This window comes from Pararge aegeria, chromosome 25 (assembly GCF_905163445.1).
Source record: "Pararge aegeria chromosome 25, ilParAegt1.1, whole genome shotgun sequence".
In the NCBI taxonomy this organism is placed as follows: Eukaryota; Metazoa; Arthropoda; class Insecta; order Lepidoptera; family Nymphalidae; genus Pararge; species Pararge aegeria.
The window spans coordinates 6,014,229-6,033,986 of NC_053204.1; the positions used below are offsets into that span (position 1 = coordinate 6,014,229).

At 36.1% G+C, this 19,758-nt stretch overlaps 1 protein-coding gene across 5 annotated transcripts in view; it reads right to left on the minus strand.

The window, feature by feature from the left end:
- The window catches only part of LOC120634862 (irregular chiasm C-roughest protein-like), a 105,763-nt gene that overhangs the window by 24,467 nt on the left and 61,538 nt on the right, over positions 1 to 19,758 (minus strand). For all 5 annotated transcript variants that reach the window (XM_039905700.1, XM_039905698.1, XM_039905702.1 and 2 more), the window contains exons 3-5: positions 15,915 to 16,065; positions 3,439 to 3,519; positions 1,000 to 1,151 (exon numbers count right to left, since the gene is read on the minus strand). In XM_039905700.1, coding sequence (XP_039761634.1) covers positions 1,000 to 1,151; positions 3,439 to 3,519; positions 15,915 to 16,065 — 384 coding nt within the window. The remainder of the gene's footprint in view (positions 1 to 999; positions 1,152 to 3,438; positions 3,520 to 15,914; positions 16,066 to 19,758) is intronic.

Below are 19,758 nucleotides of genomic sequence, written 5' to 3' on the forward strand. Positions count from 1 at the left end.
CCTACGTAAGTCCGGATTTACGTACGTACTTACGTCCGCATTTCAAAATAACATTATTCCAGCTTTTATAGTTCTAAACTCAGAGCCACCCACTGCCAACGTCATCAATCAAGATTATAAGAGCATTAAAAAAAATTTCAAAATCTAGGAAACACGAGCCGTGTTAAAACGTATAACGGCCATACTTGTTTAAGGTGGAAACACTTTAATAACACGCGACGCGATGAAAATAAAGGCGATACGATCAAAATTCGGCAGTGGCTAGTTACCACCCTACCGACAACGACGTGCTGCTAAGCGATCTAGCCTATAAATATATTTTATTCCAACCGACAAAATTGTAAATATAATATAATATAAGAAAATGAAATCCCAATATGAGCCATGAATTAATGTCAGAACGAAAAATAAATACTAAAGAAGGAAAGACACACAAATTAAACATATTTGCCCATTTTTAATAGTGACTAGTGAGAACAATGGTGCATAATAAATGCATTGTAAATAATAAATGACGTTTCAAGTCGTGAGTATGTTTCCGCCATAACCGGTAATCTGGCTTAACCTGTTTTCATTTCATCACAAAAGCTTTCGATCATCCTTTCAAATGATTAAAAACAAAATGAATCAGCATTAAAAGCCGGTAGACAATAAATATATTATAAAAGGTACAAACATAATTTAGCTCCCGATAATCTACTTCTAAACTTAATTTGGACAGTGATATTTTCTTTATCGTCATTTTAGAAATTTGGAAGCTGCTCATCAAACTAAGTAACGATATTCGAATATTATTTACTGCTGCATGAAACCGCCGCACCGCGCCGCTCGCACTCGAGATAGGAATATTTTAATACACAATACATTTTCTTTGCTTACTATATTATACAAATGTAAAGTAAGGTCACTGTTGACGAAAAAAATTACACGGTGCTTAAAGCAGACTGACATTAACTATCACCGTTTACTATAAACAATGAGGGGTATGTTTAAACTTACCTCAGCAGCAGGTTTTCCCCCTTCCGAAACGCACTCGATATCCACGGGCTGCTTTTCTATTGCATCTATAAAAGCCCCCTGCAGGATTCGTGGGGGATCGGGTGCCACCAGCACCGTCAGCTGGGCATACCTTGATCTTATAGCCGGTTCTCCTGGTAAAAGAGTTCATATAAAGTTAGATACCTGCATAGTCCAAGAGATGGTGGGAAAATTTGAGAAATAACTTGAGCTTAACTGCATGGGTGTTATTCCCTAATTATTCTTTACGCAAGGATATATATGTACATCTGTAGTCACTTGAAGTGTGCTAACCACCAAAGACACAGTGGCACAGTTCAAGGATTTTTTAATTAATAAAATTGACGGACCATTCATATGTCGTAGCTTTAGATTTAAGTTGGCGAACGAAGTTATCACCATCCCGTTACAATTAGGTAAACAAATATGTATGAACGCTTCATAAGTGCCTGTGATAGGCCTACATGAACAAAGAAATTTTGAATTTGAATTTGAATTTATGATCCCACTGGGGCCCACGTTATCATTGCAATTGTTTCTCAGTGAATAATCTATGTTAAAAAGTACAAATGAAAAAATGTTTAACATTTTGAAAATATATTACGTATTTAATATCATGTATATAGTCAAGTAATTGACAGTAGCAGACAGGCTTTACCTAGTGTGAATACCAAAGAAAAAATTTATTTTACGACCGATTGGCGCCGTTGTCAGCGACCCTGCTTTCTGAGTCCAAGGCCGTGGGTTTAATGGTTCGAAATGTTTGTGTGATGAGCATGAATGTTTTCAGTGTCTGGGTGTTTATATGTATATTATAAGTATTTATTTATATTATTCATCAAAATATTCATCAGTCATCTTAGTACTCATAACACAAGCTACGCTTTCTTTGGGGCTAGATGGCGATTTATGTATTGTCGTAGTATTTTTTATTTATTTAATTTTCCTAAATTTTATTCGGTATGTGCAAAACCATGGCCTATAAACAGATCATCACTACAAACGTCCAAAAGTGACGCCCTGTATCTATTGACTGTAGGCCTAGATGTTTAGTACTATGTGCCGGTAATTACACCGGCAAAACACCAGAAACCTACTTGATGCGGACGAGCTCTGTCACAACAAACTCTGAGATTTTAAACAGTCCGTCCTTATAATTGTGCACTGGCTCTTCGGCTAGTATATTAATGTCAAGATTAACGTATTATGGCTAATTAATATAGAGCAATAAATTATTTGACTTTATTGATATAATTAAGGCCTTGATTAAGGTCGTATTAGGTCGCTTTGATTTTTTTAATTTTTTATCGAATTTAAAGTTTATAAAAAATAATACACAATTATTTTGATGCACACTTAATATATAAATATATATTTTTTTGCACTGTAGTGTCAGTAATAACTTCGTTTGTAAGCTTATATATATTCTTATTTGTTATACTACTATAAAATTATCTTATCTATCTATTACTGTTTCACCGAGTGCGTAATTGGAACGCAAGCAATCAATGACTAAATAATATCAGCATGTGTTTTTGCTCCACATATTATATGTCGCTCGTAGATCGGATCTCAATCACTTTGGATATATAAAACGTTGTCTATTTAATTACCGTTACACGTGACCGATATTGGGTAGACATTTAAACTGGCCCTAAAGTTGCAAAATATTTAAAAAGGTTGTATCTTAAAATGGCGGATTTGCAAGTTGCAAGTCAAACTTCTTTTCTTATGCCTTTATCTGTATGTTAGTCTTTTTGTCCGTGCATGTTGTGGGGAATGGCTCAACGATTTTCGACGGGAGGAAAATTCCGTCCCGACTAAGAATATTTTTTTGGTGTCATCATCATCTGCAGTCTATCCACCACTGCTAGGCAAAGGCTTCGTCTCAAACCCACCACGCTGCTCCAATGTGGGTTGGTGGGCTATTTTTTATTTCCAGATTTGTTCATACTTTACTCTTAAACACAGCCAAACTGAGTTACAGTTTGTCAGTAGCTCTCTTGGTCTTTTACACAAATTGTAACTGAACTTAATTTTAAATGCTTTTCTTGCGAGTACTTTTAGTTTATTATTATGATGTTAATGGTACACACGCATACTCACAAACACGCACGCGAAGTACTTTGCACTTTAAATGTATTGTAATGTAATTTTTCTTTAATTTTTATTTTTTAGTTTATTTATCTTCTGCTGTGTAACATGTCTATTATTTTGAATATTATCACAAATATTTTTGTTTGTATACCTACCCTCGTTTTTATTTTTATTTCTTGTTATGGAAGAGCGGTGTCTTGTGACACAGGGGTAGTAACACTATTATTAAAAGAAGGCTCCAGCCATTAGTGTTTACAGTAATTTTATTTATCCAAATAAACTTTTTTTTTATTTTTTTATTTAATGGTTATGTTGATATCTTACCATTAAGGCCGGAGCTAACTTGACACTGGTAACTGCCGTCGTCTTCTAAAGTCACATCTCTTATGTCTAGTGAATAATCGCCTGTAACAAAAACATACTATTAACTGAATATCACAACGACAGACAATTATCTCCCCGGGGAAAGAATAACAATGTATCTAAATGTATCATCTCTCAGAGCAAAGGCGCACAAGTAATAATAATATCCAGATAATAAAAAGGGGTAAACTTCTCCTATTCCCTGTTCCCGTTCTTTAACAGGTGCACGCGAATTATATCCCCTGTCAGGAGATATAATCGGGGAATATAATTTTTCTCCCCGGCAGGCGATTTAGAGTTCCAGTACGACGTCGCATTGAAACGAACATGATTGTTTTTTAGTGTCTGGGTGCTTAGAATAGAATAGAATAGAAAAACTTTATTGCACAAGGAAGAAAAACACAAGGAAAACAGTAAAAACTATTGTTTGTTTGTTTTAATACTTTATTGCACAGTTTAAAAAAAGTAATATGTATATAGGCGAAACCTAATCATCATCATCGTCATCATCATATCAACCCATCACCGGCCCACTACACAGTACGGTTCTCCTCCCACAATGAGAAGGGGTTAAGGCCGTAGCCCACAACGCTGGCTCAGTGCGGATTGGTGGACTCCACAAACCTTTGAGAACATTATTTAGAACTGTAAGGTATGAAGGTCTCCTCGCGATGTTTTCCTTCACCGTTGAAGCGAGTGATATTTTAATTAAAAACGCACCTAACTTAGAAAATTTATAGGTGGGGTAGGATTGAACTCGGCTCCCCGATAGTGAAGTCGAGCTTCTACCCGCTGTGCTATCACCGCTTCGAAACCTAATACCTGGAGGAATTTTCTACCACTGTAACCTGTAAATTATGGGTAGGAAGAGAAGACTTAAAAGGTAAAGATGAAAAAAAAACAAGACTAAAGATATATATTAGGTTGGGGAAAATTCGCATTTCTTAAGAAAATTCGAATATTTTTTTAATATCGTTTATTTACATTTAACTAGAGTATGTAGGTACCATTTTGTTCCATAACTTTTTGCCATCTTGTAGGTATGGACATAATCCCATTGCTATAGAAATTTTGGGGCTTCTGATAAAAAAACCGCGACAAGTAGTTTTGGTCGTGTAGCCAAAAAGATTTTATCTCAAGTTCATACATACTATAATGCGAAAAGAGTTTTTCCCCAACCTATAATATATTTATATATTTTTTTTTATGTTTATAGACGAGCGCTTGACTGCAATCACACCTGATGGAAAGCGATAATGCAGCCTGAGGTGGAGGGCGCTTGCCTAGAAGATGCCTATTCACTCTCGAGCTGAAGGTAATCATATTGTAGATACTGGGGAAAATAGAAGCTGCGGTTAGGGTGCGGATCAGAAACGAAGATGCGAAGCGCTTCGTACGCGTCCGCGGTATATCGACCACGTAGTGATGCAGTAGCATGAGCATGAGAATAAACATATTTTAAGTTTTAACTTCATTATTTCTTCGACTTGACACCGAGGTTATTTAATATTCAAAGTTGTTATTTCTGTTCTTAACTTACATTCCTCATTTGGAGAAGAGGATCCATATATATACGCAAAAAAATCAATACGCAATAACGCAAAGGAATCATAGTAAACACAAGCCATTTTAATCAAATGAAGCACAACAAGATTCTGTAGTTTGTAGGCAGTGAGATGTAGACTTAGAGGGATAGTTGTTGATCAGGCGTGAACAGAATTTCGCGTTTGCATGTGCTAGGGCAATATATAAACATTTTCGCTTACATGTAATTTGTACTAGTTTTGGTTCAAAGAGGAAGACAATAAAGATTTAAAAAATAATTTAAAAACTAAACAGGCGCATTATAATACGCTTTAGTTGTTTTAGTAAGTAGTGCAGATTTAATGTTTCATTATTTTACTCACAAGATTGTTATCAGATTCTTAAATAATATAATAGAACAAACTGATTTTAATTAAGAATTTATAAATGAAAAATAAAATATCAAAAAAAATTACAGATTCCTCTAGATTTGAAATACTTCCTAAATTGACAGTTCTAAATGTTTTTACTGTGGAAATGGATAGTCTTGTTATATTTAGGTACCACAATATCAGCCCTAGCAGGAAATACAGAACCATAACTAAATATAAGAATAAGAGTTGAGTTTTCAAAAGTTCAAAACTAGAATTAGTGAAAAACCTGGAGGGGCTAAGGAAATCATTCGGGATCCCGCAACTTGAACATTGCAGGACTCTAGAGGCGATACCATCTCATTTTCGGTAGGTAAGTGAGTACTTATATTACTTTATTATGGAAAGAGCATGATCCCTTTGAACGGACTCGCCCTTTTATTGGGGAATAAAGAAACCAATTACTTAATTAGAAATAGCTCTCAGAACCTCCAACGCTATTAATGTACCTATTTAGTTTTATTTTGTATCGGGGTAAAAGAATTATTTCTGTTTACTTGTCAGTTTCTTTTTCATAGCTACGATTCGAAGAATACCTTGTAATATATTTCTAACCTTGTTTTAACTAACCAGAGTTTCGGTTTTTAAATCTCGAAAGTAACGTTTGTTCCCTTTCCAACTAACCTCCCATTGCCGGGCACAGGCCTTTCTCTTTCTTGGGAGGGTTTCAGAGTACAAACCCACCACCCTTCTCCCATGCAGGTTGGTGGTTTAACGAGAATTCTCACGACGAGAAGTGTGAGAATTATCGTTAAACCACCAACTATTAGTGATAAATAACAGAAACCGAAGCCATAAATTGCTTTCCGAGATATGGTTTGGACATCGTATTGACAACCAAGCTCCGGGCTAGCACTGAATATTCTAAAAAAAACCCCATACCACCCATACTTCACTTCTCGGCCCTATTCTGGAATCGAACCGAAGGCCTCGTACCTCCGATACCCTCGACCTGGTAAACTCGGCCCTCCGAAAGTGAAGTCGACGTCCTAACCGCTTCACTATTTTTATCACCGCCTGAGTTCTATGCCAAAGATCTATGTAGCTTCAAGATGTAGCTACGTTAGTTCTTTTTCCAAGATATCCCCCCCAGTTGTGCTTGGGATTTGGTTTACTGACAAAATCTATTAGCTCGGATTCGCATAGTCCCTTTTCCCCCCAATTCTGTATCTCGGAAAGCAAGTCAGGCCATTGGTTCCGATAATTACCACGTAAACCCCTGCTAACATTCGGGCAGGGTTGTGGGTTTTGCTCTACATCCCGTTTCGTCGATGTAAAAGCCAACAGTGGGGTAACAATAAGCTGAAGATGAGCAATCCATTGCACACATATAAAGTAAATTCGGACTTATAACACATGTTATCGATTTAGCATTATTAAATAGGTTGCGAACAAAAAAAGGAGCGCTGATGGTCGACAGTTGAACCGTCACACCGATCACCTGCGGTACAGCAGAGTGAGAGAATATTTTTGAAAAATTTGAATATTTTCATGCGCTTATTCGTCATTTACTCATTTTCAAAGTACCTGCTGTTAAAGTCAATGCCCACCTTATATAGTTTTTGACTATGGTAGCTTGGTGTCAGGTCCTTGCTCTTAAGTCGTTTATTAAAATATTAAAATCTAGTGATTTAAAGTTAAAATAAAACTATTAAAACGCCTTTGAATTTGAGTCCCAACACCTGCTCTTAATATAGATTTGAAGATTTTCAAAAGACTAGAAGAAGAATTTATTTATTCTATTATTTATTTATTTATATTTATTTATTTAACTTCATCGATAGCCTATAAAAGTGCATTGCTGGACTAAAGACCTCTTCCCAACGAGAGTTTGCCCATAATCACAGCGTAGTGATTAGTAGTAGTAGATAGATTGGTGGTCACAATAGTTGGTAGTAGTAGCACAGAAAGCGCTTATCGTTTTCCGTTAAATTACCTTAGTTGTCTCGTACAATACCGGGGGTAGAGGAAGGGTAATGACAACTGTATTCTGATCTGCTGTAACCGCATTGAAGACAATTCAATTAATTTTATTTTATCAAAACAGCAGGTACAGTATATTTTATAAAGTAATCAACATAAAATGGGGCGTTCTGTTTAACTGACGCGAGTTATACCTGCTATATAATACTGTCCCTGGCCTATCGATCATTAAAAAAGGCAATCTATTATTAATATCGATTAAATAAAGTGGTATAGAATCAAGCGGCGTCTTGTTTCTAAGCTGTCAGGTTACTAATTTTAACACATGATTGCCGTTTGACCCGCGCTACTGATCAAGAGCTAGCCGGTATTACATTGGCGTAATGCTGAACGCATATCTCACACATATCAACCGCATTATTTGAATATTCATAAAACAAAACTAGCATATCTTACATTGAGGTTGTGGTCGGAAAAGTGGATTGGCTGGAGGAGTAGAATTTGATTGGAAAATGGATACTACTTCCGTTAAGGTAATATAGGGCTTTAAAAAAAATATACATAAAAAAATAGTCCAAGACACCAGTATCGCGTCTTTTGTAAGACTTATAAATAATATCGCTGATACACCCGCATTAAATAACGGACAACAGCTTTAGGTATTAGAAGTTTAATAACGTTATGAGAATAACCGCCTTTGATCAGTATTTAGTTAAAAAACTAGTTTACCAAAAATAACAAAACTTAAATTGAAGCAAAAATAGAGAGCATACCGTAACGTACAAAATAAATTTCAAAATTTAAATAATATGACAACAAAATAAAAACTCGTCTAAGCGTTTTATGTATTACAAGACTTGCATGTAAATTAGATAGAACGGATGGTAGCATCAAAACCGCATTAAAACATTGTGAAACATTTAATCTTTATCCCTGTTTTTCGAATAAACATTTGTCCAACTGTGGGACATTAATAATCAGAGGATTATGTGGTTAATTGAAGGTGAATTTTATATTCGTTGCGTGCGGATGGGTGCACATATTTTATGTGTGATCACTTTTACAAAATAAATTAGCGAAACATAGATATTATATAGTAATAATTATAGATATATTTGCATAACAAGTTAGTAATAATCGATTACGATCTAGATGAGATATGAAGGAATTTCTACAATATTAAATTGACTAGTTCTTGCACGACACTTTGTTCAAATTTGTTCACTTTTCATAATATAACAAATAAATGTAAATGTACCACTCTGAACTGTTCCTTTGGGGTATCATAATTTCCTTAATTTTACCCCCTGGTTTGTTTGACAACCAAAAAATGTCAAACCTGTAAGCCTTTTTATATATCTTCTATACATATGTATGTATCTATAGAAGATAATTATAGAGATAGGTTTTTTTGTTGCATTGTCGGATCAAGCAATTGACCTGACAAAAACCGAGTTCTTTTTGAAAACCGTCGCCTTTATACCAAGCAATCAAAGTCAAAGTCAAAGATATCTTTATTCAAGTAGGTCCATAGGTGGCACTTTTGATGCGTACATAAGAATTACGCGGTAGTGAGATGATGGCGATAACCACATTCGTAAACTTAAAACTAAAGCTACGAGGGTTCCAAACGCTTCTGGTCTAAGAAGAAGCCTTTTTCAGTTTTTTTGTTTTTTGTTATCATCATCTCACAATGTCATTTAAAATTATTAGAAGAGCAACCTGGTTAGAGCAATAATTAACACCCAAGCTTTCTTACAATACCTTGCAGAGCATGTAAGGAACATGTCCTGCAAGGTGCCGTCCTGTGTCCATTAATCTGAAGCGTAAGTGTTAAGCCTCATGTGCCTTTGTTTGCACCGGCAGCCACGCCTTTCAAACCAGAACACAGCAATGCTTCTTGGCGACAGAAGTAAGCGTGACGTAAGTGCCTTCCCGGACGAGCGTTTAGGTAATTGTATTTACTTCATAAATTTAAATACAAATCAAACGAAACTCCGTTAAAAGCCTTTTGGTAACTCATAATCTACTTTATCGTAATGTATGTTTTAGGTAGACACTAAACATTTGCGATTATTTGCTGTTGAAACTAGGTTAAAATGTAAAACACCTGTACTCCTAGCAAGAGTTTATGATCTCGAAAACTTTGTTGGTTTTCGTGAGTGTCGATAATCCAGTTTTTTCGACGCTCTGTGCGTGGTTTAAAGTGTCAGTGTCACTCTGGTCATGAATAAATTTACTGTAATCGTGACTATATTATATCGTTACTATTATCAGCATATACTGGTAAAGGAAAAACATTCACGAGTCCCCTATGTATTAGTATATATATTACTTAAAATTTCAGAATAATAAATATATTTTAATTCATTATTCTGATGTTAAAATTTTAAGTATAGACATCATCATGTCAACCAATGGCCGTCCACTGCTGGAGATTGGTATTTTGTAGGGAGTTCCAAATACCACGGTCTTGAGCTGCCGGGTTTACCAGTGCGAGGTGACCATTCTGGCACCATCGTCTATCGGTTCGCCGAGCTTTGTGCCCCGCCTATTGCCACTTTAGCTGTGCGACTCGACGCTATGGATATATACAGCCTTATTTAAATGTCATATTATTATATTCAGGCCATTATTTACGTATTTTTTCAGTCAAGTTTAACTCATGAAATCGTAATTACGAGTGAGTAATAAAATTAAAAAAAGAAGATTCAAGCTGCAAGAAAGAAGTTCAATTAGAATACCCTAGAAAGTACCTGAATGTAATACCAAGTTTAAGTTTTAGCAACGGTTGACGACATATGAAGAAAATGAATATTGTATTCATTTTCGCTAAACTATAAATAGACTTGTACTAAAGGTACTTTAAGGGTTGCCAATCGTGTATAAAAATAGAATTTTGTGCTCTACTTCATGTAATTTTTTAAGCCAAACTATATAACACTATTGTATTGATGTAAACTCTAACTTTTTTTGCACTAAGTTCCATAGCAACATCTTGTTTTTTTTTCTGAACTATAATGTATTAATATGATATATTCTAAGCAGCATTTTTATTAAAATATCGACTATTCTGATCTGTTCAGCATGGAAATGCAATATGTATTGTTATAAAAATTCCTAAGTTAACTCGTGTTAAAGCGAAGGTTAGGAAAAACTTTTTTTGCATTGATGCTTGCATTTTTCTTAGGTTATATATTTTCCACTCTCATCGGCAACCTAATAATGTCCCTCTGCACGGCTAGCATGGGCAGGAGACAAATTTCTTCCCGGGGAAAGGATAAAAATGTATCGTCTCCCACGGCTTTATAAACTCTCATAGCACTGGCGTATATGTGTATATGTGTATATGTGTATATATATGTGTATTAATAAACGGGGGTAAACTTCTCCTATTCTATGTTCTAGTGATTTAGCAAGTGGGCACGTTAATTATATCCCTTGTCAGGGGATATAAGCAGGGGATATACTCGGGGGATATAATCAGGGGATATAATCAGGGGATATAATCAGGGGATATAATTTTTGTCTCCTGCCTGAGCTAGCCCTGCTGGTGAGCAGTCTCTCTAATAGGAGAGAGCGTTTTAGAGCATAGATCCAAAACTCGGTTGTGCGGGACTTAACGATTATTATCACATAAAAGTGGTGATAACTATAACGTGCTCTCCAAGGCCCGTGCCTATACCATAGACAACGCGATTTGAATTGCTAGGGGCTGGTACTGAGATATTTATAACAGAAAAAAAACCAGACAATGATAGTAATAAGAATCGAATCTGAAAGTAAAGCACAGACAAACTGTTCTTAAAATTAAGAAATTCTATATTATATATCTGTCCTGAAATCAGAAAAAATGCTTTAAGAAGATGGATAAGAACAAATTAAGTAAAACAATTACTGTAATTAAAATAAAACTCTGTATATATATATATATAAATAATATCTTATTGTTGCCAGCCCTACTTACTGCAGACGTGGATATATAAAGATCAGCATTCGCGTACCTAATGCGAGCTTTTTACAATGTTAAGTGTTCCTTTTAAAAAACAGACAAATGCCGTGTTCAGAACAGCTTTTGTTTCATAAAATATGACTATAATATCGCGTTATGAAAGAATAGAAATCTTGCAAAATTTCTTATACAGCCGATCTGTTTGAACATTTTCACAGGCGTTTTATTTTATTATCCCTTGTGTGTTATTTGTTGTAATGGGACGCTAGAGTTATTGGAGTCGTCTGAAATTTGTCACATTTGTAAAGATGTGTATAACGTAAGATTTTAAACTAAGATTTTCGTGGTAAATCCACATTTCTTAAATACAGTTCAACGGGTACATACCACGATAATATTCTAAATCCAAAAATGTTATCGTGGTATTTACCCGTTGAACTGTATTTAAGAATTGTTTATAACAAATAGAATCTAATAAAGAATAGTTTAATGAAAGGCGGTAGACATTATGTTTTTTTTTACAGTGTTAATAGACGGACCAAGACGATGTACCACCTGATGGTAAGATTAAAACCATTGCCTATAATCGGAGCAACACTTTGCAGGCCAGAAAGACGTCACGCAAGTCATGTGACGTCATGTTAAGCCTCATGTGACTGTAATAACTTTACTAACTTTTAGTGATTTCCACGACACAGGGAATTCTAGTGTGGAAATCGCAGACTTTATCTGTATTCTTTGGCTTACTTTTTATGTGTTTGTATGATATAAAAAAAAAAAAAATTATACCGGGAACCATGCTCTTTGCGCTCTGCTAATGCTGTTTTACGGCAGAATTTAGCCAGCAGTAGTCAGTGGCGTGCATACAGTGTATGCATGCACTAAGCGGGTAGATAATAAAAAATTAAAATAAATGTCCAGACGAGTTATAGAGAACTCAAGGACAGGCTTTGTAGGAGTTATTAAAAGCCTACCCTTAAGTTTTTCCAACTCGTATCATTTTTCGGATGTACACTTGCCGATAACCACCTGAGGGGTTGCTACGGCGTCACCGGGGGAGTGAGGTGAGCGCGAAAGCAAAAAAAAAAAAAAATTATTTCAAGTAGGCCTAATATAAGCACGTTCGAAACGTCAAGTATGTCTGTTTGTAGTGACTCTATCACCTGTTCGGATGGCAGAATCTACCGATAAGTAGCCGGCAAGAAACTCAGCAGTTGCTCTTTTCCAACATCGTTTTACAATTTAACAATCTTTGTTCTATCTTGTGTGAGATAAAAGCGGCGGGGCTTGCTTCTAGGCAACCTTGTCATTAAAAAATTCATCAATAGTAAAGAAACCTCGATGTATTTCTATACATTAAAATTTTATATTATAAAATATTTTACTATGTCTTTTCGTAAATTGCTTCTCGAAATCGATTCAAATTCATTCCATTGTTTATGTGCCAAAAGAAATTCCTATAACCTTGAGCGCACATTTCGAATACCAGATGTTCCAAACAATCGTTACGTACAGCTTCCTAAGCCAAAATGTTAGGGGCAATGACCTCATGCGCATATTTCTAATAATATATTCAGTTTCGTATGAGCCACGTCAAGAGTCATGAGGATTGGGATGGATATGTGGGAAGTATGGTTTTATGTGCTGACATCATAACTTGAGGGTTAGGAAATAAGCATGTGTCATCAAAACGCCGATGTACACAAGCTACTGGCGTAGCCCCTTCAGCTTTTTAGAAAAACGGAATATTTCCTTATCTTATATCGTTAATAAAACTATTGAAGATAACAGACCGACACGCGAATAGCACCTACGCTACGCGATGCGTAACTAATAAAGTGACAGGAGTCACTTTCTTTTTAATTTTGCATGTGATTTTAGGGCTGTATCTGGTTTCTTTTAGTAAAACTAGGGCTCAAAAATTATCAGGTTTTTGGTTCCACAGATAACTATCAGAGACAGTATATTATGTACCCCTAAAGTCTGTGAAGTATTATTTCGGTTTAAATTGACACGTTGTAGAAGTGTTTTATAGACTGGCTTCCATAGATCCACATTGATCAGCGCACGTTACCTAACACTTGATTAATCCCCCGCCATGATTCCCGGAAAAGTTCCCACAGGCTACCTCGTGTTTATGCGCCGTTGATAGACAAAAGCAGACCGCGACCGTATTACTGGGTGAAAATAAAATGTACAACGCAATTTACCCAAATATCTTCTACTACAGATGTACTCGTTACCTTTTAATAACAATTACAATTACATTTTTTTTTTTAAATCATCATCATCATCATCAGCCTGACATCCACTGTTGAACATAGACCTTTTCCAAAAAGTACCACCAGACCCGGTCATGGATGGATGAGGAAGGCTCAGCTTCTTCATCAATCCAGAGCCTTCCTCATCAATCCACTCCCCGTCACTCTCTTTATGTCGTCGGCCCATAGTGTTGGAAGGCGTCCCACGCTACGCTTCCCTGTGTGTGGTCCCCACTCTAGAACTTTCATGATCCAACGGCCATCACACTTACGACAAGCATGGCCTGTCTGTTGCTATTTCAACTTGCTAGTAGAATTTTGTTTTTTTTGACTTACTAATGATGACTAAGTATTTTGTCACGCACGATTCTTCAATCCAGTCACCTCGCTACCGCGACAGGCGCTTTAGGATACCTATTAAGCAAAACGAGTTAGTTATACGAGGCGTCTGTCACTTTATTAGGTACGCGTCGCGTAGCGTAGGTACTACGCGCGTGTTGGTCTTTTATATTCGATAGGATTGTCATAAGTAAACACTTAGAATGCATTGAATTCGTATGTATGGAAAAATATATATGCTTCCTTCAAATTAATATTTCCAGAGAGTGATTCCTTATAAAATATAGGTATGCATCGTTCAATATTATTTCGTAATTCTGTTACACGTTGTATGTATCAGGACGATGAAAAAATAATACGAGGGAAAAAATTATAATCTGGACTCGAACTTATAAACAATCATTAGGTGTATTCAAAGAAGCTGTTCTAAATATTATAGACGAGTAATGTTGTCGAGTGGTATTCAAGTCACGGCCGCATATAAACAGTGAAATTATTTCAAATATTTTTAAATACCTACATGAATGTACCACGTCACATACGTTATTTAAATTTAGCCGCGGCAGTAACCCAAAAAAGCGTTCTGAGAAACATTACTACACGTTTTTTTGTCTAATTGTCCAAACTTTTTTTCTATTTTTAACCCCCTAGCGAGAACAACGGGGTGTTGCAAGTTTGTATGTGTGTGCGTTCGTGTGTGTGTGTGTATGTGCGCGTGTGTGTTTGATTCGTATGTTTTACGTAGTACATAGTCAGTGAGATGTCAGTATCTAATCCTTACTTCCTTACTAATATTATAAATGCGATGGTGTGTTTTTTTGTATGTCCTTCCTCTTCGCTTCGCTCTAACTAAGCAACCAATCAACATGATTTTTGGCTTAGATTTGGGATATTCCCAATAAGGGGTCAGACAATTAAGCTTTCCCATCCTCAGCTGTTACTGAACAAATAATTAAGTTTCAGTACACAAGAGTTAATTCAAAGCAATCATAGCTCAGTGGGTAGGACTTTGACTTCACTTTCGGGAGGGCGAGTTCGAATCCCATCAGGCACCTCATACATTTCTAAGTTATGTGCGTTTTAAGCAATTATAATATCGCTTACTTCAACAGTGAAGGAAAACATCGCGAGGAAACCTGCGCACCTGAGAGTACTCCATAATGTCCTCAAAGTCGTTAAAACTCGACCAATTCGCACAGTGCCATCTTGGTTGACTACGGTCTTAACCCTTTCTCATATTTGACAGTACTCATTACTGTAATAGTAGTATTGTATATTTTGTTATTTCAACACAAAAACCTCTTTTGTCAGTCCTTCATGGATATGAGACCACTGCTTTGAAATTCGGTTTCCTAATTCCAAGCGAAATAAATGAAAAACTTCCTTTTAGTAAATTGGAATTGTCAGCTGTAATTTATTACGTGCTTCGTAAATAAACATCGGGATACAAAACTTCAAACGAAATTTTCTTTCAAACTATTCCATTCTTAATTCTGTCACCACTTACTTAGTTTAATAAATTGAATTTGCGTTAGTTGGTTTGTACCTATACCATACCTTTTTTGCGTACAGATAGGTCATGGATTAGGTTTGAAGACATTTATTCTCAAAAGAAACAGTTTCACTTAATGAGACATTAAAATTAACATAAAGAAGTGGTAATATTTTCTCTACTTAGAAATACTAGCAGCTTAAACTAATAACAGCTTTTTGTAGTAAAGTAGTAAAGTAAAATAATAGGTGGCGCGCTTGTAAAAAAATTAAACAAAGATTTTTAGCTTATATTTAAATTATGTAAAAGATTTCTCGCAAAAATCTCTCTCACTCTCAGATAAGGAAATAAAAGGAAAAAAGACCGCAGGTTGTGCATAATTAAAAAAAAAACATTCTAATACTTGAACTAGCTTACACAAATAAAATAAAACATAGTATAAAAAATATTATATAATTAGGCATCCGATTTACTATAGCCTAAGTGAAAACGGGTAAAAGAACAGATAAACTCACCTTCCTCGTCGCTCCCGATCATGGAGTACCGCTCGTAACCGCTGAGGTTGCGATGGGTTCCCAGACCGAAGTCGTCTTTGGTCCACTGTAAGCTGCCTATCTTGTTCTCCACCCGGCAGGGGAGAGTCACCCGCGAGCCGAGTATCGCACTCTGTGGAAGAAAAATCGTTCATTATAATAAGCAAATAAATATCCTACGACAATACACAAGTAAGCGTATGTTATGTTATGGCTTATGTTGTGGGTACTAAGATGTCTGATGTATATTTTAATGAATAATATACTCGTACATAAATACTTAGAATATACGTATAAACACCCAGACACTGAAAAACATTAATGCTCATCACACAAATATTTTCCAGTTGTGGGAATCGAACCCACGGCCTTGGACTCAGAAAGCAGGTTCGCTGCCCACTGCGCTAATCGGCTGTCAATAAACAAACAATTTATTGCTTTCATATTGAATTAAAATGTCTCGCTACCTTCAAAAGTCAATGCAGGTGTATAACCTTATTTCTAAAAGCATGGCATTAATTTGTGTGCTTTCTCTTCCAGTTTTGTGTTAACCACATTTAATACAACGCGACAGGAAATATAAAATGTGTTAACATGTTCCATTTACCCATGTTAACACATTGAGTATTAAACAAGGGGTTCGGACTGATGGATTTTCATTCGGTGCCGCAATTCATTTGATACAAGAACGTTGAAATTTCTTAAGCATAGATAAACGGGTACATACAGTGGCGTGCACAGGGTTTTTGACCAGGGTATGCATAAAGAAGGAAGACGGCATCAAATTGATACATCCTTCCCCTTTTTCAGTTATTCAAAAATTTTAGGGTATGCACTGCTTTTGTGCTTGTATGAAGTGCACACACATACCACGATAATATTTTGAATTTGTCGATATTTCGACCCAGTTGAATGGACCCGTCGTGACCACGATCCATGCAACTATCTATTATGGTGGTATGTACCCGTTTATCTATGCTTAAGAAATGTTGATTAACCACGAAAATTTAAGGTTAAAATCTTTAAGGACGATGACAATGCCGTAGGACGGATATCATCATCATCATCATCATCAACACATCATCGACCCCCCAGGGCACGTTTCTCCTCTCAGAATGAGAACGGTCTAACCACGCTGGCCCATTGCGGACAGGTAGAACTAACGTCCTTGAGAATTGGAGAACTCTCATGCATGCAGATATCCTCGCGATGTTTTCCTTTACCGTTAAATCAAGTGATATTAGATAACTTGAATAAAGAACGGGAGTTTTTTTTTAAATAAATAAATAAATATACTACGACAATACACACACCGCCATCTAGTCCCAAAGTAAGCGCAGCTTGTGTTATGGTTGCTATGTGATCATTGATGATTTTTTTTTATGAACAATATAGACAAATACTTATACATTCCTGTTCATCACACAAAAATTTTCCAGTTGTTGGAATCCAACCCACGGCCTTTGACCCAGAAAGCAGGGTCGCTGCCCACTGCGCCAATCGGTCGTCACTTTTTGGTCGATTAGGAAGAAGATAGTGGGATTTTCTTAATGGTACCACACTACCCTCATATTTATGTATACTTTTTACGGATAGCTGCACTGCCCATTAAAGAATTATTTTGGCATATTTAATTAAGATTTTTCTTTTTTTTTGTTAAACACTTTCTAACTTGCAATGTTAGCAAACCTCTAATCATGTAATATAAAATATAGATAAAGGCTTTATTGCACAAATTAACAGCAAAAACAAGAAATAACAAAACATTAAAAATATATATAATAAATAGCTTTTAAGTTTTCATATAAGTGAATAACAATAAAATTACTTAAACCGCAAGAACGCACATAAATCCGAAAAATTCTAGCTGCCTAACTTAGGCTTAATGTAGGCTATTACCGCATCGCAAAAATATTCTATTTTTTACGACCTTCATGGCATGGTGGTAAGATCAGGAAGTCCCGGGTGCATTTCCAGGGTAAATTTATAATTTCTCTGGTGTTAGTGGAAGCCTTCGACCGTGGCTAGTTATCACTCTACTGTGTAGCGCTTGCTTTGTAGATGCCATCTTAATACAAAAAAAATAGTAGTAGGCTGAAAAAGTAGGTTGTTTTTATTTATTTCTTTCATCATCTTCATCACATCGACCCATTACCGGCCCACTACAGAGCACGGGTCCCACAATGAGGCTGCCACAATCAGACACAATGTCTCTTGTTGCCCTAAACCTAAGGTTGCCTGGCAGAGATCGCTTCTAAGCGATAAGGCCGCCTTTCGGATTCTACTCTAGTCTTTGTCTTTTTCTCTATTCGTCCTTTATTTTCCTAACTGGGTAGTGGTGAACAAATAAAATAAATGAGAAGGGGTTAGGGCGGAGTCCACCAGGCTGGCCCAGTGCGGATTGTTGGACGGTTTATTTTTATAGTCAATCACAATTCCATTACAATGGAACTCTATGAGGGCGCTGTGATTTAAATTTTACGTTGTGTATATAAAATGCTCTTTTAAAGATCTCTTCATGGAATGGCAAGAAGTCCGGACAACAGGGTTACTGCCATCACCAAAAGCAGTATTACTTTAATATTGTTGACGTTTCCAGGGATAACAAACCCTAAAAACTGATATTTAAAATAATGTGGCAGTAAACCCCAAGCTAAAACGACAACTATATTGAAAATTATAAAACTTCACTACGTAGTTAACTACTAAAATATTACATATAAAAAATAACGTCGATCAAATACCTATGTAAATTATTAACAAAATAATTATGTATTCAAACTAAGACATTTCTTATTAAATAGTGTGCTAATTTATGAACGGTAGCGAAATTGTTAGTTAGTTAACCACATAAGACCCTTTATATCTTTGTTTTTGTTATCGGCTAACATGCGATCAGACTATGAGTTGATTTTTCTATAATTTTACTATGAGTTGAAGAAAACTCCAGTTGGAACGTTTATTAGAGGGGTGGGCCTTACTCGACTATGGGATTTTTTTAAGGGTTACAACTTGAAAATTATAATCATAGTGTAGCGCACATTTTGCCTGACACAAAGCCCAGAAGATTTTTTGTTGACAGAAAACATAATATATGTTCGAGGCTTAATTCAAACAGCTGTTATTCTTGTACGTAAATAAATTTATGAAATAATACCTGTGACCACACGGATCTTGTCGTTGAGATCCGGTAATGACACTGGGTTCGGAACACGATCGTTAGGCTCATGTTCCACCGATATAACGGAGTTTATTTTGATGATAAACTGGTCTAGACAAAAGGCAGTTTCTTACCGGTTGTAACGAGGCGCCCAATTGTTGCCCAATACTTGGTCCACATTTATAAAGGTTGTTTACAAATCCCGAAGGAACCCTTTATTTTATTCGAGATAAAATGTAGCTTTATTATTAAAAACTATTAACTATCTCTGTGCCAATTTTAATCCAGATCTGTCCTTCTGTCTTGACGTGGTTGAGTAACAAGCATCCATATAATTATATCAACAAACTTTCACGTTTTTAATATACCGCTTATTCTTTCCTTTTTTTATTCCTTTACACCTTAACTGCAATCTCACCTGACTGTAGGTGATGATGCAGGCTAAGATGGTAGCGGGCTAATTTGTTAGTCATACCCCTAATCGGTTTCTACATCGACATCGCACCGGAACACATAATCGCTTTTTTCGCTAGAGACATTGGCTGTGGCTAGTAACCACTCTCCAGAGAAAATTCCCTCCAGAGAATTTTCTGCCTGAAATTGAATCCGGGTAGGGAACTCCTGCTTAAATTCACAGCGCTCACCGTTCCGCCAAGGAGGTCGCCA